The sequence below is a fragment of the Macaca fascicularis genome, chromosome X, assembly GCF_037993035.2.
Source record: "Macaca fascicularis isolate 582-1 chromosome X, T2T-MFA8v1.1".
NCBI classification, from domain to species: domain Eukaryota; kingdom Metazoa; phylum Chordata; class Mammalia; order Primates; family Cercopithecidae; genus Macaca; species Macaca fascicularis.
In genome coordinates this window covers 20,008,683-20,035,979 of record NC_088395.1, presented here as the reverse complement: position 1 = coordinate 20,035,979, position 27,297 = coordinate 20,008,683, and the positions used below count along the sequence as shown (strand labels likewise).

At 40.1% G+C, this 27,297-nt stretch overlaps 1 protein-coding gene across 18 annotated transcripts in view; it reads left to right on the top strand.

Annotated features, from left to right (window-relative positions):
• RPS6KA3 (ribosomal protein S6 kinase A3) overlaps positions 1 to 19,928 on the top strand; it is a 116,651-nt gene extending 96,723 nt beyond the window's left edge. For 17 of the 18 annotated variants that reach the window (XM_074029036.1, XM_045383535.3, XM_074029041.1 and 14 more), the window contains 7 exons: positions 406 to 495; positions 2,132 to 2,290; positions 4,805 to 4,966; positions 6,802 to 6,878; positions 7,987 to 8,104; positions 13,606 to 13,746; positions 14,324 to 15,577. In XM_074029036.1, the coding sequence (XP_073885137.1) occupies positions 406 to 495; positions 2,132 to 2,290; positions 4,805 to 4,966; positions 6,802 to 6,878; positions 7,987 to 8,104; positions 13,606 to 13,746; positions 14,324 to 14,446 (870 nt within the window). In that variant the 3' untranslated portion in view covers positions 14,447 to 15,577. Of the gene's footprint in view, positions 1 to 405; positions 496 to 2,131; positions 2,291 to 4,804; positions 4,967 to 6,801; positions 6,879 to 7,986; positions 8,105 to 13,605; positions 13,747 to 14,323 lie in introns of all 18 variants that reach the window. The other variant, XM_005593147.3, reaches the window with a different exon arrangement.
• Positions 19,929 to 27,297: the final 7,369 nt, after the last annotated feature.

Here is a 27,297-nt window from a genome sequence, read left to right as displayed (position 1 = left end):
ATATATCTAGCTCTTAATTATCTGTATTGATGGGGGGTTAGAAGTTGACTGAGTTCCCAAATGTTTAAGGCCTCAAGGATAGAAGAAAAGATATGTTAACTGTGTTCTTGGTACCTTTTCTCGAGGCTTTTTGAGTTTTTGGTAAGTTCTAAACTTACTACAAACTTACATTGGAGAGGCATGGTGGGAATGTGACTCATGAGTTGGAATTTACAGCCTTGCCATCTATATCAAGACTGGCTTTCTGATTAAACAGTCTGGCCAGGTAGTTGAATAAAACTGATTGATAAATGGCTTATTTATATACTATTTACATGAAGTAATACCCAAGGTCTGTAGCTATAAACAATTAATGTTTATAACTGTATAGTTCATGAGGTTTTGTGATAAATATTTGCCTTTTAGATTATTGATAAAAGCAAGAGAGACCCTACAGAAGAAATTGAAATTCTTCTTCGTTATGGACAGCATCCAAACATTATTACTCTAAAGGATGTAAGTAGATTCTTTAACATGGATCATTTGAATTAGTTGTCTAACTCACATTGAAAGTAGTGTATTTTCAAAAATCATGTGGTAGACAGAGAACTCATCATAGGCTGGGCATAGTGGCCCACGCCTATAATCCCAGCAGTTTGGGAGGCCAAGGCAGGAGGATCACTTGAGGCCAGGAGTTCAAGACCAGCCAGGTCAACATAGTGAGACCTCCATCTCTACAACAAAATTTTTTTTAATTAACCAGGCAGGGCACAGTGGCTCACACCTGTAATCCCAGCACTTTGGGAGGCTGAGGCAGGAGGATTGCTTGAGCCCAGGAGTTCAAGACCAGCCTGGGCAACGTAGGGAGACCCTGTCTCTAAAGAATATTTAAAAATTAGCCTGACATGGTAGCTCATGCCTATAGTCGCAGCTACTCTGGAGGCTGAGGTGGGAGGATTGCTTCAGCCTGGCAGGTCAAGACCGCAGTGAGCAGTTATCACACCACTGCACTCCAGCCTGCGCAGCAGAGCAAGACCCTGTCTCAAAAACAAAAACAAACAAAAAAATTCAGCATGGTAAGTTTAAAAAGTAGATTTGAAAACAATGTATATGTATATATGACATAATTTCATTTATCAATAAAGATATGTTTGTACAGTTATTTTTTTCTACTTTTGCTTTAAGAAGGAAAGCACGATATTATTGCTTTTAATATCTGCACTTGAACACTTACCTAAATGTTCAATGTTAATATTACTATTAGTTCATATTCAATATTGACTAGTCTCACTCTCCAAAGTATCTTCTACATTACTAGAAGAGAGATCTAACACTCATAACTACCCATTTAACTTCCCTGCCTACAGTCTAAAGTCCCTAGCCCCTTAAGACCCTGCCTTCCTCTGTAGTTTTCAGACTTCTCACACACACTTTCTCATACACCTTATGCTCTGTGTTCTAGTATGTAAATTTCTTGCACATGCCTCAATTTCCCATGTTGCTCTGCCTGAATTTATAGTTCCCTCAGTTGCTAACACCATCTATTTTTCTTTACCTGGCTAACTACCACACATAAAAGATTTTGCTAAGGCACTGCTTCTTCCAGGAAGCCTGCCCTGCCCATTGCCACCCCCAGGACAAGTAAAGTATCTTTCCTTGGACTGTCATGATACACTGTTGCCTATGTCTCTCTTGACTGTTATTATAACAAAGTGTTGGCAAAGAGTGTGAACTCCCCAGGTAGTGTTAAGTCTTCTCTTGCTAATGATGCTCACATAGGCCTGAAGGCCTTCTCTGGGGGTTGTAAAAACTCAAATTTCCTCAGATTATCCCTGCTCATGGAGACACAGCAAAACCTCGTCTCTACAAAAAAATGCAAAAATTAGCCAGGTGTGGTGGCATGTGCCTGTAGTCTCAGCTGCTTGGGAGGCTGAAGTGGGAGGATCGCTGGAGCCCAGGAAGTGGATATTACAGTGAGCCAAGATTGTGCCAGTGCACTCCTGGGCGACAGAGCGCATGTCTGTCTCAAAATAATAAATAAAATTTTTCTTGAATATGAAGTGAGTTTAATTTTTCTTTTATATTTTAAACTTTGTTTTGAGCACATATAAAGTTTCAAATAATATTTACATTTTGATGTTGAAATTTATAGGTATATGATGATGGAAAATATGTGTATGTAGTAACAGAACTTATGAAAGGAGGTGAATTGCTGGATAAAATTCTTAGACAAAAATTTTTCTCTGAACGAGAGGCCAGTGCCGTCCTGTTCACTATAACCAAAACCGTTGAATATCTTCACGCACAAGGGGTAAGTCTTTTTAACACTCTATATATACATGCACACACTTTTTTTCTTTATGTTTGAGCTAAAATTAGATAGAAGTTACTTTATGCATGAAATGGAAAATAACTGCTATTAGCTGAATTATCCTACTGATCTTCCTCTATATAAACTTTTATTATTGAGATTGAAGTGTGCCTTTGATATCCTAGCTTGTTTATGTTAAACTCTTGTGCTTCCAAGGAAAAGTAAGTGATCTCTTCCGACCTGGAAAACATAGCATTGTTTCTGCTAGGTCACTCTGTACTCATGAATACCAGGCCCACTTCAGGTTAGAAGCAGAACCAAGGAATCCTGGTTTGTATTCATGTATAAAAGGAAATCCTTAAAACAATGAGACAAAAGAGTCACATGCTTCTGGCTGGTGGATATGCTCTTCATTCTTCTTGTATGCAGATTTTTAGTAAATAGCAAAAGAAAATTGTACTTCTAGGCTGGGCACAGTGGCTCATGCCTGTAATCCCAGCACTTTGGGAGGCTGAGGCGGGCAGATCACTTGAGGTCAGGAGTTCGAGAAAATCGTATTTTTTTAAAAAGACAGACGGACGCAGTGGCTCACACCTGTAATCCCAGTGCTTTGGAAGGCCAAGGTGGGTGGATTACCTGAAGTCAGGAGTTCGAGACCAGCCTGGCCAACATGGCAAAACCCCGTCTCTACTAAAATTACAAAAATTAGCCGGGTGTCATGGTGCATGCCTGTAATCCCAGCTACTCGGGAGGCTGAAGCAGGAGAATTGCTTGAACCTGGGAGGCGGAGGTTGCAGTGAGCTGAAATTGCGCCACTGCACTCCAGCCTGGGCAACAGAGTGAGACTCCATCTCAAAAAAAAAAAAAAAAAAGAAGGGAAGTCTGGGAGGAAAGGAGAAAATGAGGGGAGGGAGGGAAGAAAGGAGAACAGCAGAGGAGTGAAGAGGAATAGAAAGCAAGGGGAAAATAATTTTTAAAAAATTTTTTAGTTGACAAATTATATATATTAATGGTATACAACGTGATGTTTTGATATATGCATATATAAAAGATTACCTCTTCAGGAGTTCAGTTTCAATACCTTCTTCTTGTTTTATCTTTGCCCCTGAAAGCCAAGTAGAATGTGTTAATTCTAGAGCTTCCTGCCTTCTAACTTATCAAGATTTGCTTAGTATTGTAACTTGAAATTGGTAGAACTCAGTAGTCACTGAGGAACTTATGACCTTGCAGTCATGAAAGTCTTCTGTGTTCTTTTCCCAATGCCTGATCAGTAATTTGTTATTAAAATAGTCTGGAGAAGTGATGTCCCGGATGTGAGGAACTAAATCTAATTTGATTGATTGGAACATAGACTCAGAATTTGGTGACAGAAGGCACACTTAAGTCTAAAAAGGAATGTAAGAGAAGCTTATGATAAAAAAAAAAAAGTACAGTAGTCCCCCACTAATCTGCAAGTTTGCTTTCTGTGGTTTCAGTTATCCACAGTCAACCATTGTCAAAAATATTACAGTATTTTCAGAGACCACATTCACATAACTTTTATTACAGTATATTGTTACAAGTGTTCTAATTTATTATTAGTCATTGTTAATCTCTTACTGTGCCTGATTTATCAATTAAACTATATCATAGGTATATATATCTAGGAAAAAATATAGAGACTTTGGTATTGTCCTCAGTTTCAGGAATGCACTGGGGGTCTTGAAACATATACCCCACGGATAAGGGGGGACTACTGTACTCAGGTAGATCATTAAAAGAGGAAAATAATACAAAACTCTAAAGAAGAGATTTCTTCTTGCATGTGTAACACCTTGTATATCAAATAGGCAATACCAAAAATAAAGTCCAGATTTGTTTTGTTTTTTTCCTTTTTACTCCTGAATGCCCTGTCTATTCCATTTAGTCTATCAGAATATATTTGTTGTGTATGTACCTTGTACATGCTGTTCCTTCTAGTTAGAATGACTCTCCCTTACTGTTCTTATGGCTCATTCATTCTGTTCTTCAGATACTGGATCAGATGTTACCTCATCTAGAGACCCTTCCTGACTGCCCTATTTAAAGTTATGCCCCATGTCTCAACCTATTCTTTGCTTCCCCCAGAACTGTGTAAGCTCCTAGCATGGAAAGGCCAGGATCTTATGGGTCTTGTTCATCACAGTATCTACAGAAGCTTATATAATACCCTGGTACATGATAGACACTCAATATTAAATGAGTGATCAACCTGGAGGTAGATATATTATTGCTGTTTGCCTTTCTCCTTAACCCAGTTACTCAATTGGACAAAGAGGAGGGAGGTAAGTACTATTCTTTCTTCCTCCTCCTCCTTGCCCCAGGTCTATGTTAGAGAGTTATGCTTTACATTATCAGTATTTTATAATGTTGGGCTAATTTAAAGGTCAGCACTCATCATCTTGTTAAGTGTATTGCTTGACAGTTTGTGAATAAAGAACTTTCAGTAATGGAAATATATTGTTAACATAACTCTTTAATTTGTATTTCAATTAGGTGGTTCATAGAGACTTGAAACCTAGCAACATTCTTTATGTGGATGAATCTGGTAATCCAGAATCTATTCGAATTTGTGATTTTGGCTTTGCAAAACAGCTGAGAGCGGAAAATGGTCTTCTCATGACTCCTTGTTATACTGCAAATTTTGTTGCACCAGAGGTAATTGTGAGAGAGTTTGCTTGCAGTATTAGTGTGTTTTAAAACTCATTCACTATGTTTAGTACAGAATTATTAATAATAATTCAATCGAAGACTTACTGAAGAAATAATTAGGATAAAATGCCAGCCTTTCATTTCCCTGTTTAATGTTTCAATGACATCTGATTGCCTACAGAAGAATCTAAATTTCTTAACAAGCTATTATAAAAGCCCTTGAGGCAGGGCATGGTGGCTCATGCCTGTAATCCCAGCACTTTGGGAGGCCAAGGCAGGAGGACTGTTTGAGGCCAGGAGTTTGAGACCAGCCTGGGCAACATAGTGAGACCCCATCTCTACAAAAAAATTTAAAATTAGCTGGGCATGGTGGCGTGCCTGTAGTCTCAGCTACTCAGGAGGCTGAGGTAGGAGGATCACTTGACTCCAAGAGTTTGAGGTTGCAGTGACCCAAGGATCACACCACTGCACTCCAGCCTGGGTCACAAAGCAAGAACCCCTCTATTAACAAAAAAAAAAAAGCCCTTCAGTCTCTCTGGTATTCCCTACCTGAAGTTCTAGACACACTGAACTTCTGGCCTATCACTAAACCCGCTCTGCTCTCTTACTTATAGGTCCAATATAAGCAGGCCACCCTCTAGCCTTCCTTCTCTCCCCATGTCAAGAATAAATTGCTTCCTCATCTTCATACCTATAACATTTAAGACATAATTTGGGGTTTTTGTTTGTTTAGGGACAAGGTCTCCCTCTGTTGCCTAGGCCAGAATACAGTGGTGCAATCATAGCTCACTGCAGCCTTGAACTCCTCAGCTCAAGCAGTCCTCCTGCCTCAGCCTCCCAGGTAGCTGGAACTACAGGAGAACACCACCGTACCTGGCTTATTTTTTATTTTTATTTTTTAAACATGAGATCTTGGCCAGATGCCGTGGTTCATGCCTGTAATCCCAGCACCTTGGGAGGCCAAGGCGGGTGGATTGCTTGAACTCAGGGGTTTGCGATCAGCCTGGGCAACATGGTGAAACCCCATCTCTACTAAAAATACAAAAGTAAGCTAAGCTTGGTGGCACACGCCTGTAATCCCAGCTGCTCGGGAGGCTGAGGCAGGAGAATTGCTTGAACTCGTGAGGCGGATGCTGCAGTGAGCCAAGATCGTGCCGCTGCATTACAGCCTGGGCGACAGAGTGAGACCCTGTCTCAATAATAATAATAATAAGGTCTTGCTGTGTTGCCCGGGTTCTCAAAACTCCTGGCTTCAAGTGATCCTCCCACCTTGGCCTCCCAAAGTGCTGGACTGCAGGCATGAGCCACCATACCCTACCCAGACTTGATTTTATTATAATATTTATCAGGTTGAGTTGTTAACTATTTGTATGTTTATTTCCCATCAGATTTTTTTTTTTTTTTTAAGGAAATCAGGGATTTTTTGTATTTGTCATAGTTCATGCCTGATAAAAGTTGGTGATTTTTGTGCTAGGTTATGTGTGTTCTTTATGTGCTTGTGTGTGTATGTGTTCTTAAAAGCATTGTTTTTTGTAAATATTTCTGTAGCCCCAAACAAAATATAAATTCATTAAAATAAGAAAGTTATCTTCAGTTTGTTTTATATTCCTGTGTACCTACAATACTCAATATTAATTTGAATACCAAAATTAAATTTATATATGAATTATTAGTAGTAGAATGTTCTAGAATAGGACTAATGTATTGCCTTATTTGGTAACCATGTTCTGTTGAAATTTTCCTTATAGTTGTTGATTTGGGATATATAATTCAGTTCCTAGCCTATACAAATATATATACAAAATGGTGGTATAGTAATACTAATTTTGCACTTCTTCTAGGTTTTAAAACGACAAGGCTATGATGCTGCTTGTGATATATGGAGTCTTGGTGTCCTACTCTATACAATGCTTACCGGGTGAGTGTATACCATACGTTCTAAGCACCATTTTGCTTAAGTTATCTAGGTTTTTGTTTTGTTTAAGGTTTGTTTGTTTGTTTGTTTGCTTTTTCTTTAGAGACAGGGTGTCACTCTGTGGCCCAGGCTGGAGTACAGTGACACAGTCATAGTTCACTGTAGCCCCAAACTCCTGGGCTCAAGCAATCCTCTCACCTCAGCCTCCCGAATAGGAGTAGCTAGGACTACAGGGGTGCACCACCACACCTGCCTAATTTCTTTATTTTTTTGTAGAAACAGGGTCTTGCCGTGCTGCCCAGGCTGGTTTCAAACTCCTGGGCTCAAGTGATCCTCCTGCTCTGGCCTCCCAAAGTGCTGGGATTACAGGCATGAGCCACTGTACCTGTCCTATGTAGGTTTTTTTTTTTTTTAATTCAGATGTTGTCATATCTTTCCATGTTTTCTCATGTTATCTAATATATACAATTCTGTAACAATTCCACATTTATGGCTATATCATTACTGATTTTTTGTAATGTACTATTTATTAATGTCTCGAGGTCCTAAATTGATTTTTTCCATACTTTTTTGTACTCTTGTCATGTCAGAAACATAGAGGGTTTTTTTTTGTTTTTTTTTTTTTGGTTTTTTTTTTGAGGCGGAGTCTTGCTTCCAGGTTCAAGCAATTCTCCTGCCTCAGCCTCCCGAGTAGCTGGGACTACAGGCAGGCACTACCACGCCCAGCTAATTTTTGTATTTTTAGTAGAGACAATGTTTCACCATATTGGCCAGGCTGGTCTCGAACTCCTGACCTCGTGATCCACCCACCTTGGCCTCCCAAAGTGCTGAGATTACAGGCATGAGCCACGTTGCCTGGCCTACACTATTTCTTAATATTTTATTCTATAATGTGTCATGTCTTAAAATATTTATATTATTGTATATTAAATATGATTAATATTTTATAACCCATGCTTTACCTGGTGCCTTATGGAGCTTCATTTTGTTGATTTTTTTCACTTTGGTAGATTTTAATAAAATATTACGTTAACTGAATTAGAATACTTTTGAGATTACCAACCAAGTAAGAAATTTTATTCATTAATATTTTAATTTTATTATAAATTAGTTACACTCCATTTGCAAATGGTCCTGATGATACACCAGAGGAAATATTGGCACGAATAGGTAGCGGAAAATTCTCACTCAGTGGTGGTTACTGGAATTCTGTTTCAGACACAGCAAAGGTAAGTATAGCTTCCTATTATAAGCTTTTGAGAAAATAATTTTTTATGATCCATAGTGAGAAGAAATACTACCAGTTAGAAACCTTTGTTTATAAATTAGTATGTTAAAGTGATGTTATCAAATAATTTGAACTCAAAAATGGACCCATTATTTTGTTTCTTTCCCAGCTGACATTGGTTTGGCCTTATTATTTATACTTTTAAAACTGTTTCTCACTGAAGAACATGATAAATAATAACTAATTCAGATTATGAAGAAAGGGGTTTCAGTTTTTTCACAATAAACAGAGGTATGGTTTTATAGCATCTGCATGAAATAATTTGAAGAGCCCTTCTCACTGGAAGATCAGCCATCCCCTGAATAGCACTGACTTGCTTTCCAACTCTGCTCTGTTTTCACTTTTTTCATAGAGAATTCTTTAAAAAGAAGTTTTTTACTTCAAAATAAGAAAAACAGAGTAGATAAAGAGGATACATATTGGTAAAAGTGCATATTCTTTTTTCTTAGGGGTGAAAGCTTGAGTTGAGGTGATCGTATAAGTAAATAGAACACATCAAAAGTATGTAGATTCTATTGGCATAGGGCCTGAAGACTCAGTTGACCAATTTAATGTCTGTATAGATACTATTTGGTTTTATATCTGCATTTAAAATGAAATGTTGGCCAGGCACGGTGGCTCACGCCTGTAATTCTAATGCTTTGGGAGGCCAAGATGGGCAGATCACTTGAGGTCAGGAGTTCAAAACCAGCCTGGCCAACATGGTGAAACCCCATCTCTACTGAAAATACAAAAAAAATAGACAGGTGTGGTAGCAGATGCCTGTAATCCCAGCTACTCGGGAGGCTGAGGCAGGAAAATCGCTTGAACTGGGGAGGCAGAAGTTGCAGTGACCCAAGAGTGCACCACTGCACTCCAGCCTGGGCAACAGAGCAAGACTCTGTCTCAAAAAAATAAATAAAAAATAAATAAATAAAATGAAATGTCAGCCTTTATCTTTTTCTAACAATAAAATGTCTTAAACCAGATAATTCATTTCTCTGGGTACCTGTTTCCTTTGTAGTTCCCTTATTGAGTGCCTACAATGTGCTTAATAAATGAAGGCCTTAGAGATAAAAGATGTGACAAAGATGGAATTCCCGATCTCAGGTTGCTTACGGTCTAGTTGGGAGACAGTCAGAAATACACAGTACAGTGTCACATGTGCTGTAAAAGTGGTACAGTTTCTGTGCTAGAGAAGTTCACAGATGATGCTTAGTCAGAAGGATTTTAAGGAAAGCTTTCCAAAAGCAGCGAAGGAGTTTGCCAGGCAGATTTGGGGAGCAGAAAGATGTAGTCCTGGCTGGGCGCGGTGGCTCAAGCCTGTAATCCCAGCACTTTGGGAGGCCGAGACGGGTGGATCACAAGGTCAGGAGATCGAGACCATCCTGGCTAACATGGTGAAACCCCATCTCTACTAAAAAATACAAAAAACTAGCCGGGCGAGGTGATGGGCGCCTGTAGTCCCAGCTACTCGGGAGGCTGAGGCAGGAGAATGGCGTGAACCTGGGAGGCGGGGCTTGCAGTGAGCTGAGATCCGGCCACTGCACTCCAGCCTGGGCGACAGAGCAAGACTCCGTCTCAAAAAAAAAAGAAAGATGTAGTCCTAAGCTGAGGGATCAGCACATGCAGATAGGTGGTGATGATAGCATGAGAATAGCAGAATGCCTCCAGGCTAGTCATTCCATGTGAGTAGTGCAGGGTTGCATGGGAAAAGATAGCTGATGAACCGATTGTGAAAGGCTTTGTGGCTCATGCTGAGGATTGTGGGCTTAACTCTGGGTATTGTGGAGCTGTTAAAACACATATTAAGCAGTGCAGTGATCAGATTTTCCTTTTTAAAGTGCATTCTGTGGAGCAGTAATTCTTAGCTATGGAGTCCACCACAAACTTTGTCATGATAGGTTGTGAGGTATATTAAGTAATGTTACCAATAATAAAATATCAGAGCTTACACATTAATTGATTTTTTAGTAAGTTAAAGCAAGTTGAGGTGTAAGTTAAAGCAAGTTGAGGTTATTGTGATTTTCTTTATTCACTTATATCCTGGTATGCTTTTTTTGGTGAGAGAGGAAGGGCAGGTGAGAATGGAGACACAGAGCACAAAAAATTGTATCCAACTCACAACCTGACATATAGATTCCATGTTATTACTAGTAACTGTTGCTGATATGTACAGTTAAGACTTGTGATTACAAGCATGATATAATTCCATGATTAGCCACAAGATAGAAGGGAGGGCTCTATCAATCTGGGTGTATCCCCTCAAGAGCAAGTTGCATATGTGAATGTTGTCAGTCATGTGGGTCAAACGTGGCTTTGAGAACAAGAAGACCACAGCTGGCATTTACTGAGCATTTATGTGCCAAGGACTATGCTAACACTTTTACCTGTGTTGTTTCATTCAGTCCTCACTGACCTAATATTAGGGACAGTACTTGTAAGGTTTTGCAATATTTCAGGTCATGAATGATGAGGACCTATACTAGAGCAGTTGTGATGGAATTTGAACCAAATGGAAGAGAAATTGAGGAGGCAAAATAGACTTGATGGTTTATTATACATAAGAAATTAGAGAGAAGCAGTTGTAATGTATGTAGTCCCCATTTCTACCTTGGGCAGATGGATGAGGGGTGGTATCCTTCACTGATTTGTAGAATACAAAAGAAGTAGTTTTGAGAGGAGTGGTGGTTGCAGATTTGGACATTATAAATTAAGAGATGTATGTCCATCAGGCAACTGTCTATATGGTTATAGGTCTTAAAAGAGAAGTCTGGGGTGAAACTTAAAAGTTAAGAGTTGTCATCATCCATAGTAGCTAAAGCCATGAATATGAATGAGATTATCTGAGCAGAGTGGTAAGAGAGCCAAGGAAGGAATTCTGGAGAGCATCGCTTAAAGAGAAAGCGTAGGAGGAGTAGCCATTAAAGGGGCTGTAGTAAAAGAAGTAGTTTGAAGTGAGTTTGCCAAAGTTCATTAACTTATAGATTTGATTAAAATTATAATTTGAGTTTTTTGGTACCCCTGGACAGTTTTGCAAGCTTTATGCAATTTTAAGCACTTTTGCCTACTTTCAGAATTGCAAAAGGGAGGTTCCTAATTTTTTTATTTCCAGTTCTATTCAATTGCGTATCCCTGTTCTTAGCAGTTAGTAACTAAAAGTAAGAAACCATAAATGTTTCATAGCAGAGGAGTACCTGGGACAACATCACCCCAATTCCCAAGATCTAGTTAACCACCAGATTCTGTCAGTTCTTTATCCTAAATACCTCCATTTTTCTCTCCTTTTTAACTTTTTCTTTTCTTTTTTTTTTTTTTTTTTTTTTTTTTTGAGACAGAGTCTCACTGTGTTGCCCAGGCTAGAGTTGCAGTGGTACAATCACAGCTCACTGCAACCTCAAACTTCTGGACTCTCGCTATCCTCCCACCTCAGCCTCCTGAACAACTGGGACTACAGGCATGCGCCACCACTCCCAGCTAATTTTTAAATTTTTTGTAGAGATGGAATCCCACTACATTGCCCAGGCTGGTCTTGAACTCCTGGGCTCAAGTAATCCTCCCACTTTGGCCTCCCAAAGTGCTGGGATTACAGGCATGAGCCACCACGCCCAGCCCAATTCTCTCTGTTTCATACACCTCCCTGAAGTTGTCATCTTTCACCAATCCATTTTCCTCCACACTCAGTGAGTGCGATCTTTCTACTTAACCACATCACTCCCTAACTTTAAACACTCTATTACCAGCAAGTAAGTTCACATTTGCAAATATGGCTTACAGGGACTTTCCTGGTCTGGTCCCTTCTCACCTCTCCCACTTTATCCACTGCCACATTCTCCTTCACAGTAAATTTATGCTGTAGCCACATTGTACTGCTGCCAGTTCCTTAACTGTGACATCTCTTTCACCTGAGAGTGTTCCTCCAAACTCACTCTCCATTCTTTACTCTATCTGAGGCAGTGTTTCCCCCTTTCTCTAATCTAGCTCCTGCTTATCCTACAGGTCTTATCTTCCTCTTAAAAAGTCCCTTTTAAGCCACCTCGCACAGTACAGGTCCCTCTAGCTGCACCTGGTGTCTATTCATCCTGTCAAATAACTTACTTGCTTTGTGGTTATTGATTCTTTATCTCTCTTTCACTGAACTGAAAACTTCATGAAGTCAGAGTTCATTTTGTCTTTTTTTTTTTTTTTTTTTGAGACAGGGTCTCGCGTTGTTGCCCAGGCTAGAGTACAGTGGTTCAATCATGGCTCACTGCAGCCGTGACCTCCTGGGCTCAAATGATCCTCCCGCCTCAGCCTCCCAAATAGCTGGGACCTCAGGCATATGCCACCACACTCAGCTTTAAAAAAAAAAAAAAAAAAAAAATTGTAGAGACAGGGCCTCACTATGTTGCCTAGACTTCATTTCCGTGTTGTTCACTGCTAACTACCCAGTGCCTAGCAGAATGCCTGGACTTTAATGGATACTTAACAAATGTATTTTGAATGAAAAATTTAAGAAATGGTGGCTTTTATAAATGACAGTGGTGTTATTTTGAAAAGTGTAAAACCCATGTAGCAATTATATGCATCTACATTCCATGCATAGGAATGGCATTTAGATAGCTATGCAGTGCTAACAGTGACTGTGTCTGGAAGAGTGGTACTGTGGAACTGTTCCTCATGTGCTTTCACTTTCCAGTATTTTCTGATTATTCTCTAATGCGCATGAGTTGCTTTTGAAGTAGGAAAAAAAATACTATAATCTTTTCAGGGGGCATTTAGAGCCCTCCAATTAAATTCCTATTAGTGGACATTCATGTTGTTTTTCGGTATTACCAGCTGCACAAAAAAAAAAAAAAAAAATCAAAGTAACTGAATAGTACTTAAAAATAAACTGGCCAGGCATGGTGGTTCACATCTGTAATCCTAGCACCTTGAGAGGCTGAAGCGGGAGTAACACTTGCATCCAGGAGTTGGAGACCAACCTGGGCAACATGGTGAAACCCCGTCTCTACTAAAAACATAAAAGTTAGCCAGGCATGGTGGCACACACCTGTAGTCCCAGCTCCTTGGGAGGCTGAGGTGGGAGGATCACTTGAGCCCAGGAGACAGAGGTTGCAGTGAGCCGATTTCATGCCACTGCACTCCAGCCTGGGTGACAGAACGAGACCCTGTTTCAATAAATAAATAAACCTACAAAAATGTAGGAAACTCAGAAAATCTGAAGGAAAAAAGAGCCAGAGTATTAAAGATACATAAAACATGCTAAATTGACCGTTTGTGATGTACCAAATTACTGTTATTTAGCAGGGAAAAAACGGAGACTGATTTTTTTTTCCCCAAATTACCATGTTGACCAAAGGGCTGCTACCAGAAAAAGCAGTATCATAGAAGCTAAGGAAGAATGTTCATTAGTATCAAGAGCCATAGAAAAAGAAGCAAAACAAAAGGTTTAAGCTTGTTTTATTATTATTCCCATTACAGGACCTGGTGTCAAAGATGCTTCATGTAGACCCTCATCAGAGACTGACTGCTGCTCTTGTGCTCAGACATCCTTGGATCGTCCACTGGGACCAACTGCCACAATACCAACTAAACAGACAGGATGCACCACATCTAGTAAAGGTGAGCAGCCCCATATAGTCACTGTTTTCCACATGTCCTCCAGGAGATACTTCAAGAAGCCCTGTCCATGCCCCCAGCAGCTTTCTCTTTCATCCTACATCCAGTTCTGTTGTGAGATTCTCTTACAGTGGGTGACTTAGAAAAGCTCAAGGCATGTCAATATATTAGTAATAAAACTAGTTTAAGAGCGACTTTTGAGTTCCTCTCAGTCTACATAAGTAGGTATTCACTATCAGTAAGGACAGATTAAGCTTATGGATTTCCCAACTTAAAGAGCATGCCTTCCTGTCTCTTTAGTGCCTTTATGCATTAAAGGAATGCAAAGGGAAAAAATGTTGAATAGTCTTGAAGACTACCTGTTATGAGGCTATCTTTGTTCTCTCTCATACATAATTTTAACCTCCACGTTGGCCTCTACAGTTTTGGTTAAATCAGTGGATTTGACCAATGTGGTTATTTTCATTATGAACCAAATAAAATCTGTATACATTTGCATATGAAAAAACTTCATTTTGTATTTGTGTACGTGTGACTATCCATTGTCATTTTTGTTATTACCTTTATTTCCTTTGTTCAGGGTGCCATGGCAGCTACATATTCTGCTTTGAACCGTAATCAGTCACCAGTTTTGGAACCAGTAGGCCGCTCTACTCTTGCTCAGCGGAGAGGTATTAAAAAAATCACCTCAACAGCCCTGTGAAGTGACCTCAGTGAGATATTTGGTACCATGGTGTAAGCTGATAGCACAAGTTCTGGCGACAGGTAGCACATATCTGAGAGACACCTGCAAGCACACACTGTCCCAGCTGGTACCCATAATGCTGCTGTTCCTGCTGCTGCTCCTGCTTTCGTCTCTTCTCGCTTTAAATGATTGTTAGCAAGTTAGATTTTCCTGGAGCTTCGGAAGAAATGAAAATGGAAACATGATGAAGATACAGTCACTGAATCAATGAGAAAAATGATGAACATATGAATACCACCTAAAAATACACTGAATAAAGTACACCATATAGCATTATTTTTATAGGAAATATTTCATGTCCCTTAAATATTCTTTGTTAGTTATAGGGATGGACAGTTTATGTTAAGCACTTAGCTTAAACAATCCGTTTATATTAGCACTGTATCCCTTGTGCCATCCAACATTTTGTATGTTTTTGTAAACAGTTCATATACAGTACATTTCTGTACTGCTTTCTTTAATGTATACATGCCTTGTTTAACTTGGAATCTATTATTAATCAATTGACTATTAAATCTGGTTAAATAGTTCACCTGGATTAACAGTATTGTTGGACAGCCCTAAAAATGGCCAGATTGTGGAACAGCTGTTGAATGTAATACTTCCAAAATGTACATATCTTTCCCCATGTCTGTTTCACTGGTTCATTCATTTGTTTGTTTCTTAAAGTCAGGTGCTCTGTCAGACTAACCTAGAGAGCTGTTATGGTAGAGAAAGTTATATGTGTGTGGCATGAAATCAAGAATACACCTATGAAGTTAGTCCATATACTTTGCAACTCCTTAGAGTTCTTTTTTCCTTAATTAAGGAAGTAGTCCTTGTACTTCTAATCTTACATAGCATCCATACTTAGAATTTGGCATATCATCTGAGATTTTGCCAATATACGTCAAAGCCCTTTAAGAGTCATGGTAAGGAGATTGGTGAAGGAAAATTTAGCAACAGGTAATTGAAGTCCTATTGGATATTTCATGTTTAAATAGATATTCTATATTAAACACTAATTTAAATGTAATAAAGGCCAAAGGCCTCTATATGAAATTGGATTTAAACTTTCTTATTTTAGGGAATAAAACATTATTGATCAAACAGTATCTGTTATAACCTAAAATTATAGGTAGGGCAGGCTAAGTGAACAGCATTAAGTATTTTCTGAATCCCTCATGATAATTTATAGCCACATACCATTTCCTTTGACTTCAGGAATGATCAGTTTTCATAATGGCCACTGGGCCTGCTTAGATTGCAGTATTCATTATCTGCATCTAATTTGGTAGTTTCCACAATTGTATTTGACGAAAGAAACTTCAGTCCCCATTATTACCTGTGTCTTTGCCAAGCTGCTTAGCATACATCAGTATGTAATGTAAAAGACATATGAGCAAGAAAAAAGTGATTTGACTTACCTCATAAAGAATGTACCCATACGGGCCAGGTGCATTGACTCATGCCTGTAATCCCAGTACTTTGGGAGGCCGAGGCAGGTGGATCACCTGAGGTCAGGAGTTCGAGACCAGCCAGCCAACATGGCAAAACCCCATCTCTACTAAAAAATACAAAAATTAGCTGGGCATGGTGGCATGTGCCTGTAATCCTAGCTACTCAGGAGGCTGATGCAGGAGAATCACTTGAACCTGGGAAGTGGTGGTTGCAGTGAGCTAAGATCACGCCATTGCACTCCAGCCTGGGCGACAGAGTGAGAGTCTGTCTCAAGAAGAAGAAAAAAAAAAGAAAAGAATGTACTCATGGATTTTTCTTGTCATCATGTAATAAGCCGTTTATATCAGAAGCCTTTTTTCCTGCCACAGAAGCTTTAAATTTTCCCCTAAGAGTACAAAGCCAAGAGAGTGTGGTTTATCTAAATGTCCTGAAATCCACTTGTCATTCCTTGATTTCTCCTCTATGCAATTAAAGAGAAAGGGGAAATCTATAACATTTATTTTGCCCAAGTGACACAAAAAAGATTACTGCATAGAAATCAAATGTAAGTTTAGCTTCTAAATGAAATAATGTATAGGAGGGATATCAGAATATCTACATAGAGAAAGTATTTTCAAGTTCTTGAATATACGGATGCTAATATTAAAAGCTGCTTTCCATTGCCTGGAAAGGGAGCTTTTTTCCCCTCCTCTATTCAGTGTTTCAAACTATGGTCATCTCAAATTATTGTCACTTTTAATATGTTAATGTCATTCTGAGCAGAAAAAGAGATATTTTCAGATTTTTTACACTGATGCTACTCCATAATTGCTTAGGAGTATTGTCCATCATAGTCTTTTAGAATTAGAAGTAAACACATAATCCTTACAAATTACCCGATCCAACTTTCTCATATTGCATGTAGAGAACCTAAGACACATATCAAAGTCTAGAATCCTTAACTTCTCCCCATTTTGATTTTTTCCCCCCTCATAACACCATGCTGCCTTTCCTTCATATGATCACCAACCAGTAGCTGAGTTCAATAACTACATATTTCTTGGGCAGTCCTCTACTGGTATATGATGCCAATTTTTATTTCTTTCGAAGATAATTGCCTTCTTTGCCTAGTCAAGCAGCCAATTTTATTGGAGAAAAGCAAGTTATATGTTCACAAAATGGAAGGCTTTCTACCTAAATTTATTTCATCTGTGGTCCTGTTAGTCCCTTCCATTGCTTTTGACATACAGTGGAAAAACTTGGCCAACAATGTGCTCTAAATATAGTGCTTGTATTGGGTTAACTTTTCCATTAATTTCTCAACGTCAATTCTTCAGGCCCCTACAGGTGTGGTATTGAGGCCCTTAAAGGCTTCTGCCTTTCACCAATTAGTGCTGCCAATTACTGAGGCTTCTCCCAGAAGGTATCAGTCCAGTCTTAAAGATATTTCATTGTGAAAGAAGAAACTAAACTATCAGGCCTCTTTTACAAAATGAGAGATTGAATTTAAGCTTGTCAAGCACATACTGGAAAGTATGAATTACACTACCATGTGTTTTGTATCTTCCCTTTGAAGTGATGATGTTAAATGAAGGTAAGTTTTTCATCCTTTTTTGTTTTTTATAAATCATTTCAGCTTTTTCTGGTTTATAGAGATGTCTTATTTCTAATGCAACAGACCCCCAACTTGAACAGATCTGATATGGATGCATTGATTCACAAGCAACCCCAAAAGTCCAAAAATGTAATAATTTTGACAAGGCCCGAAGTTGAGATGCTATGAAGCTTGTGTGTGTGAAAAGTCAGTTATGATTGTCTGGAGAGAAGGTGTGGTGTGTATGCTGTAGAGTTGCCACATTTCATATGCAGTGCACTCCAAAAAGCGGGTTTGGGTCAACCATTTCCCATCTCTTTTCAAGAAGTGACTGCTATTGGGGCCAGGGGACATCATGGGAGGTGGGGCTGTCTCATTAACTGTGCCCTGCACCTTCAGCCCAGGAAGGATTTGAACAGAGGGTAGGTGGGTGCAAAGGCTTCAAGAGAGGGCAGAATGTATTCAGCAGAAAAGGGACTCAGGTAAGCCCAACCTAGGATGAGAGCAGAAAAGCATTCAAGATTTGCAGCCCTTGCTATGGATGCGCTTAATCACCATGGAGGCCAGCAATACACATCTCAACATGGCTTTGATATTCTCTACTTCCTGGCCTTTAAAAATGACCTATAATTTTTCAGTTTGCTTTACTATATTTTATAAAGAAAATTTTATCTTATGATTGATGGAGCATTGAAACTTATTAAGGCATTAGGATAGATAGCTCAGGAATGTAAAGGTTCAGAAAAGGTCTGTTTTCTCAGATTAACGAATATGATGGATTCCATGGCTGACCTTGGTGCTTAAACCAGGAGGTTTCAACCTAGTCCTAGAGTTGTGTCCCTCTGAAAGGCCCAATGCCGTGTAACTAATTTTAAACTGGATATATACTTTGAGCCTTACTTAATTCACAGATAACTTGACTTAACTCAGTATTTTTTTTTTCAATTAATGAAAATAGTCCTCTTTTCAACCCCAGGTTGCTTACATTTTGCTGGTCTCCCCAAGTGACCATTGGTGGAGACCAATTAATGAAGGAATGAAATTCACTTTCTTGGGACTGTGGTATTCAACAGAGCCACATTTAACTACTTTTTCCAATGAAGAATCTCCAGAATGATAATGCCCAAATATGGATGGCCAAGAAGAATTTGTATCTACAGTGTGCTTTATGTGTTTTTGACACTGCTGTATTCTGTGTGATCAAGTGATTTGCAACTGGTTCCAATGTGACTGAGTGTTCTCAAAGAATTCTAGTAACTAAGTCAACTTAATTTTCTAAAGCTTGGTATTACTATCAGCCTCACATTTACCACTTTGATTCTAGTTTTTTAACTTCATAACAGGGCATACCAAGGGTTGGGATGAGAGCCTACTTCCTACCTCTTAAGGCACTTTCCTCATTATTTTGCCATATAATCTTGAACTGCATGATAAGCTGTTTAAGTGTCCATGACTTCTCCCAGAGCAACTAGCAAAGTATATGACATTTTGAATAGAGATTAGTGGAAAGGAAAATGTAGAGATTTAAGTTCAGAGGTACAAACCTCAATAAAACCTCTTTAGAGCACATACCATGAGTAGAGTATATATAAACATATATGAGAAGAGAGTTGCTATAATAGTCCTCTCTAAGTAGATTAGTTCATTGTCCAATGGAAGTGAACATCTTTACTCCTATTATCACCATAGTACTGAATGAACTGTATACTGAGTTTTTCAAAGAAGTATTTAAAATAGAACTTTCACCTACAAAGCAAGGGCATAAAGATTTTGGTTTGTGTTTCTGTAAGTGTAGTTTACCATCTAAAGCTTTGTTTTTTAATTTTAAAAAAAGCTTCAAGGTATTGCCTTCCTTAGCATCCTTACTGATTATGGGTGATGAGTTTTTAACTCTTAAAAATCATATACATATATTAGTTTATCTTAACTATTGCCCTAAGCAAAAGGGAAGGTATACACCTAAGGGTTGTACTTATTTTGCATTTTTGGTCATGGGTGGGAATGGGGTGGGTGCCTACTTAAATAGTTTTTAAAAAAGAAAAAAATCACAAATATTTTTCTACTATTATATATGATCTTCCTTTATACTAGTTTCTCTCTAGTAAGGCATGCCAGAAGCCCAGATACCATATCATGGATTCTTATGTATTGTACCTTTTGTTGGTGGTTAAATCGCATCAGATGCTTGGCATTGCTGCCATAATTATAAAATGCTTGTAAAGGATCAAATATCACTAAATACTTTAAATTGTTTTACTTAAGAGTCTAATCTGGGAGGTTTTCAAATCATACTATTAATGTGTAATCTAAGCTCTTCAGATGTATCCATGAATAATCCTGGAACAATATTGCTTGTATTCCTGTCATAGAACAGGTTTTGTAATCTTTAAAAGAAATGAAAATTTATATAATAAAGTTTCAAATCAATGCGTGTTTGTCCCTTTTATCAGATTATTTTGATCATATAACTCTTTATAATGTGAAATTCTATCCAAAGGATATTTTTGAAACTAGGTTGATAGAACTTAAAACAGGAATATTTGAGTTAAGAAGTACAAAACAATTTTTCCATGCATAATCTTGTTTCATTCAAAGGGTTTGTCAAGTCAAACACATAAATCATAGTTCTTACCCAATACCAAACTTTAATGAATCAGAGGATATGGGATGATCACCAGACACAGATGAGATACTCTTTTTAGAGAAGTTCAAAATGTTACAGAGTCTAGCTCCAAAAATGGCCCTTTTCTCTCTCGGTGCACTTTGGATTCAAAATGGACAAGTTTTCTGAGCGTTGTATGTGGAGACCTTGTTCAAACAAAGGGAGTCATTTGATTTTGCAACATCTCCTTTTTATACTTCATTATGCAGTTTAAATGAGCCCTCATTCTCCAGCCAGTCATGCCTCATGAATCCACAATTCCCAAGTTTTACAATAAACCATCTATAAAGACCAAGTATATCTTGCTAAAAGCATCTTAGAGATAAGGACTTTACATTTTCTCTCTGGTAATAAATATCAGCATATTTTAGAGGAAATTTGATTGAGTTCATTGATTCCTGCTAAAGAGGGAATGGGTTATATAGGCCTGAAGTTAGCCTTTTCTTGCCCAGTTGACATTTCTTAGTAGTTCCATATTATGAAATACCACACATTGAGTGACTTACTCAAAATTTATTTTCTCATAGTTCTGGAGGCTGGAAATCCAAGACCAGGGTGCTTATAGGGTTGGGTTCTTCAGAGACCTCTCTCTGGCTTACAGTTGGGTGCCCTCTTGCTGCCTCTTCACATGGTTGGTCCTCTGTGCATGTGCAGCCTTGGTGTTCCTTTTTTTATAAGGACACCAGTCACGTTGCATTAGAGCCCCACTCTAACAGCCTCATTTTAATTCAATCACCTCTTTAAAGACCTTATCTTCAAATACTGTTACTTTCTCACGTACTGGGGGTTGGGACTTCGACATAAGGATTTGGGGAAGATACAACAATTCAGCCCGTAACAGCTGGTTTCGGGCCTATCCACCTGGATTTAGGTACTTGAGATAAGATGGCAACCTTCAAGGTCTACTTGGCATTATGCTGAGGCAAGGTAGGAATGTTAACTGTATTTGCTTTCTACCATTTTTGTAACAAATTACCACAATTTAGTGGCTTAACACGAATTTGTTATCATACAGTTCTGGAGATCAGGTCTCACTGAGCTAAAATCAAGGTGTCAGCAGGGCTGCTGCGTTCCTTTCCAGAGGCCGTAGGGAAGAATTGTTTCCTTGCCTCTTCCAGTTTCTAAAGGCTGCCTCCATTCCTTGACTTATGGCCCATTCCTTCATCTTCAAAACCAGCAACAGTGGGTCAAGTCCTCTCCACATGCATCTTTCTGCCTCTCCTCTTCTGCCTCTTCCACTTTTAAGGACTCATGTGATGAGATTTCACCTACGCAGGGAATCTAGGATAATCTCTCCATCTCAAGGTCAACTGATTAGCAACATTGATTGCATCTGCAACTTTTGTTCCCTGTTGCCACGTGAGATAACATATTCACAGATTCCAGGGATTTGGACATGGACATCTTTGAAGTTCATTAGTCTGCCTACCATGATTATAGAAACACCTGGCTCCTCAGACAGACTGACACAGAGTAGCAGTATTTGGCCATGGTCAGGCTTCTGCAGCTTTATATTAATGTACCCTGAATTCATAGAATTGACACACTAAAAAAGCTAGGTAAAGGACGTGCAGGATGCTGTAGGAATATGTAGCAGGGTTGCCTAGGGATTAGAGCAGACCTTCTAAGGAAACAAGCATTAATCTGAGACCTAAAAGGGCAAGGGAGAAGGGTAGAATAGAATGTATAGAAATTCGGAATTAGAAGCACTCAAAATTAAAGGTTCTGTATGACTAGAACTTAAAATGTAAGAGAAGAAGCAAGATGTGAGGCTCAAGAGATAAGCAGGAGCCAGATCATCAAAGGCATAATAAATCATATTAAGGAATTTGAATTTTATCCCTTTGGGGTTTTCCCCCACAGTCCCCAGTCTTTATTTCCTTTTCTATCAAGACTGAACCTCATGGCCCCATAGTTGATAATCTGAACTTCTCTTTCAGAAGCACCCACAACTTCCTTATATCTTTCCCTTATTCTGCACCCACTGAGCAAAAAAAAAGAAAAAAACCTCCAATCCTGGATCATTTTGGTTAATGATTGTATGCAGTGAGCTATTGTATGGAAGAAATGTAACCACCCAATGGGTTCACCTTGCTCTGACTAGACAGAGCCAATTTATCAAGACAGGAGAATTGCAATAGAGAAAGAGTAATTCACGCAGAGCCACCTGTACAGGTGACTAGAGTTTTATTATTACTCCAATCAGTTTCCCTGTGCATTCAGGAATCAGAGTTTTAAAGGATAATTTGGTGGGTTGGGGTGGGGTGGGGGGCAGTGAGTCAAGAGTGCAGATTGGCCAGGTCAGAGATGAAATCATAGGGGACTGAAGCTGTCCTCTTGCAATGAGTCAGTTCCTGGATGGGGGCCACAAGCTCATATTAGCCAGTTTATTGATCTGGGTGGTGCCAACTGATCCATCAAGTGCAGGGTCTGCAAAATATATCAAGCACTGATCTTAGGCTTTATGATAGCGATGTTGTCCCCAGGAGCAATTTGGGGAGAGTCCAAATCTTGTAGCCCCCAGCTGCATGACTCCTAAACCATAATTTCTAATCTTTTGGGTAATTTGTTAGTCCTACAAAGGCAGTCTAGTCCCCAGGCAAGAAGGAGATTCATTTTGGGAAAGGGCTGTTATCATTTTCATTTTAAACTGTAAACTAAGTTTCTCCCAAAGTTAGTCCAGCCTACACCCAGGAATGAACAAGGACAGCGTGGAGGTTAGAAACAAGATGGAGTTGGCCGGGCACGGTGGCTCACGCCTGTAATCCCAGCACTTTGGGAGGCTGAGGCGGGTGGATCACAAGGTCAGGAGATCGAGACTATCCTGGCTAACGCGGTGAAACCTCGTCTCTAATAAAACTACAAAAAAGTAGCCGGGAGAGGTGGCGGGCGCCTGTAGTCCCAGCTACTCGGGAGGCTGAGGGAGGAGAATGGCGTGAACCCGGGAGGCAGAGGTTGCAGTGAGCCAAGATCTCGCCACTGCACTCCAGCCTGGGCGACAGAGCGAGACTCCGTCTCAAAAACAAAAAGAAAAAGAAAAAAAGAGAAACAAGATGGAGATGGAGTTGGTTAGGTCAGATCTCATTGTCTCAGTTACAATTTTGCAATGGCGGTTTTGAAAACCATATAATTATGCAAACTGATACCACTGTAAATTTATATTTTCTAATCTCAGCTAAACCCTCAGTACCATTTGTCAATTCTTTTGTCATTTGATCCATCTCCTATTTCTTTTTTTTAACAGTTTTATTGAGACATAGTTTATATGCCATACAGTTTACCATTTAAAGTGTACAATCTAGGCCAGGTACGGTGGCTCACGCCTGTAATCTCAGCACTTCGGGAGGCCGAGGCAGGTGGATCACCTGAGCTCAGGAGTTCAAGACCAGCCTGGCCAACATGGCGAAACCCCATCTCTACTAAAAATACAAAAATTAGCTGGGCATGGTGGCAGGAGCCTATAATCCCAGCTACTCATGAGACTGAGGCAGGAGAATCCCTGGAATCTGGGAGGCGGAGGTTGCAGTGAGCTGAGATTGAGCCATTGCACTCTTGCCTAGGAGACAAGAGTGAAACTCTGTCTCAAAAAAACAAAAAAAAAAAGTGTACAATTTAATGTGTTGTTTTGTTTTTCTTTTTTTTGAGACAGCATTGAACTCTTGCCCAGCCTGGAATGCAGTGGCACGATCGCAGCTCATGGGTTCCAGCGATACAGGTGCACGCCACCACACCCGCCTAATTTTTGTATTTTTTAGTAGAGACGGGGTTTCACCATATTGGCAAAGCTGGTCTCAAACTCCTGACCTTGCGATCCGCCAGCCTGGGCCTTCCAAAATGCTGGGATTACAGGCGTGAGCCACCGTGCCCGCAATTTAATGTCTTTTAGTATAGTACTTACAGAGTTGTACAACCATTAGTAATTTTAGAACATTCTCAACATCCCAAAAAGTAACTTTATACCGTAATCCAAGCCACAACTCTCTTTCGTTCGGACTATTACAGTAGCCTCCTGTGTGGTTTCCATTTCCACCCTTGCCCCCTACAGTCTGTTCTTAACACAGAAACCAAAATGATCTATTTAAAAACCTACTGAAAGGCCGGGCACAGTGGCTCACACCTGTAATCCCATCCCTTTGTCAGGCCGAGGCAGGTGGATCACTTGAGGTCAGGAGTTCGAGAACAGCCTGGCCAACATGGCAAAATCCCATCTCTATAAAAATACAAAAATTAGCCAGGCGTGGTAGTGCACACCTGTAATCCCAGTTACTTAGGAAGGCTGAGGCAGGAGAATCACTTGAACCTAGGGGGCAGAGGTTGCAGTGAGCCAAGATCGTGCCACTGCACTCCAGCCTGGGCCCTGGGCGACAGAGCAAGACTCTGTCTCCAAAAAAAAAAAAAAAAAAAACCTACTGAAGATTACAAGTGATCTGGCCTCCTTACTTCTCCAATCTCATCTCTTCAAATTCTTCCCTTGGTTCAATGCATTCTAGCCACACTGATCTTCTTTCTTTCTTTTCTTCCTTCCTTCCTTCTTTCCTTTCCTTCATTTATGTCCTTCCCTTCTTCCTCCTTTCCTTCCTTCTTTCATGGGGTCTCCCTCTGTTGCCCAGGCTGAAATGCAGTGGCACGATCACAGCTCATTGCATCCTCAAACTCCTGGGCTCTAAGGATCCTCCTGCCTCAGCCTCTCAAGTAGCTGGGACTATAGATGTGAACCACCATGCCTGGCTTTTTTTATTTTCATGTGTTTATTTTTTTAGAGATGGGGAGTGGGTCTCGCTATGTTGCCCGGGCTGGTCTCGAACTCCTGGCATCAAGCTCAATCCTCCCACCTCAGCCTCCTGAGTCACTGGGATTACAGGTGGAAGCCACTGCACCTGGCTTCTTGCTATTTCCTGAATATGCCAAGCATGCTCCCACTCAGGGCCTTTGCCCTTGCTGTTCTCTCTACCTAGAACACATTTCCCCCAGATGTCCACACGACTCACTTCCTTCCAAGTGATTAAGATGATCAGTCAGATGGGGGAACTATCCTACAGTAGAGAAATGAAGCCTGAGCTGTTTTTTTTTTTTTTCTCCTTTGAGGTTTTATACTGGGTAATTGACAGAAACTTTTGATTTTTAAACATTTAGAGTTCAAGACTCTTAGAGTCTAACTACTATCATGTACTAGGCACAATTGCTAATTGAATGCATTATATCAATGTAATTCCTGCAACAATCTAATGTGGTGAGTACTGTTCTTTTTGTTTGTTTGTTTGTTTGTTTGAGATGGAGTTTCACTCTTGTTGCCCAGGCTGGAATGCAGTGGCGCGATCTCGGCTCACTGCAACCTCCACCTCCCGGGTTCAAGTGATTCTCCTGCCTCGGTCTCCCAAGTGGCTGGGACTATAGGTGCCTGCCACCATGCCTGGCTAATTTTTGGATTTTTGAGCAGAGATGGGGTTTCACCATGTTGGCCAGGCTGGTCTCGAACTCCTGACCTCAGGTGATTCGCCCACTTTGGCCTCCCAAAGTGCTGGTATTACATGCGTGAGCCGCTGCGCCTGATTGGTTAGTACTATTCCTACATCCAATTTACACATGAGAAAACAGAGGCTTGTAAAGATATTAAAACTTGCCCAAGCACATAGAGTAATAAGTTACTGCAGAGCCTGAATTTGAACCCAGATCCCTCTAACTCCAAAGCTCAAGTTCATCATTATTTGACCTTGAAGCAAAATTTAAATAAATTTCACAAAAATCCTTTCATCCTCAATTATGTAAATTGAAAAATATTGCGAATAGAAAGAGAAACCCAGAACTTTGAGTCCCCCATTATCTTTCAATTTCCCTCTAAGAAGTGTATCTGTCATTGGGTTTCTCAACATCAGCTTTGCCCCCCTCCTCAAGTTGTGACAACCAGAAACATTTCTGGTTGACACTGCCAAATGTTCCCAGAAGAGAACCACTGTATTAGATGATGATACTTTATTTCTGTCTTCTAAGTATGTCCAAACCCTGGTGTTTGTGGGAAGGTGATTTATTTAAAATAAGTTTACTCAGTTTAAGTTTACTTAGAAATAAAGCTTGTAGAGTACAGCCCAGCATTAGCCAGTTGTATTAGTTTGCTAGGACTGTCATAACAAAGTACCACGTACTGAGTGGCTTAAACAACAGAAATTTATTTTCTCATTGTTCTGGAGACTGAAAGTCTAAAATCAAGCGTCAACAGGGTTGGCCTCTCTCCTGGACTTATAGATGGCTACCTTCTTGTTCACGTGGTGTTCTCCCTTGATGCCTGTGACCTAATAATATCTTCTTGTAAGGACACCAGTCAGATAAGGGTCCACACTAATGACCTCATTTCAATTTAATCACGTCTTTGAAGACCGCATGTCCAAATACAGTCACATTGAGCTACTGGGGATTAGAACGTGAACATACGAATTTTGGGTGGGGGGAACACAATTCAGCCCATTAACATTGAACTTAAGTCTTTTCTCCCCTCCCTCCCTTCCTTTCTGTGTGTATTGAACACCTATTATGTGCCAGACATTCAGCTAAGTGGGGGTAATGGTAAGCAACTGACATGGTCTCTGCCCGGTAAGGTTTACAGTGAGGTAAGACAGTAATTACCAAAGCATAATATTTGCTTTAGAGTATTAATAATATTACTCTTTAGAGTAATAACAAGTGCCATGCAAATATTATGCTTTGGTAATGGATGACAGGAAAGCCTTGCCCTTCCCATCAGGCTCCCAACCCGGCTGGGCGAGTGAAAAGGTTGCGTTATGAGCCAACCGGCTGGGCGCGGTGGCTCACGCCTGTAATCCCAGCACTCTGGGAGGCCGAGGCAGGCGCGAGTTGAGGTCACTAGTTCGAGACCAGCCTGGCCAACACGGCGAAACCCCGTCTCAACTAAAAGTACTAAAATTAGCTGGGCATGGTGGCATATGCCTGTAATCCCAGCTACTCGGCAGGCTGAGGCAGGAGAATCGCTTGAGCCCGGGAGGTGGCGGTGGATCACGCCACTGCACTCCAGCCTGGGCGATAGAGCAAGACTCCGTCTTAATAAAAAAATTAAAACATTGGCCGGGCGCGGTGGCTTTGGGAGGCCACTTTGGGAGGCCGAGACGGGTGGATCACGAGGTC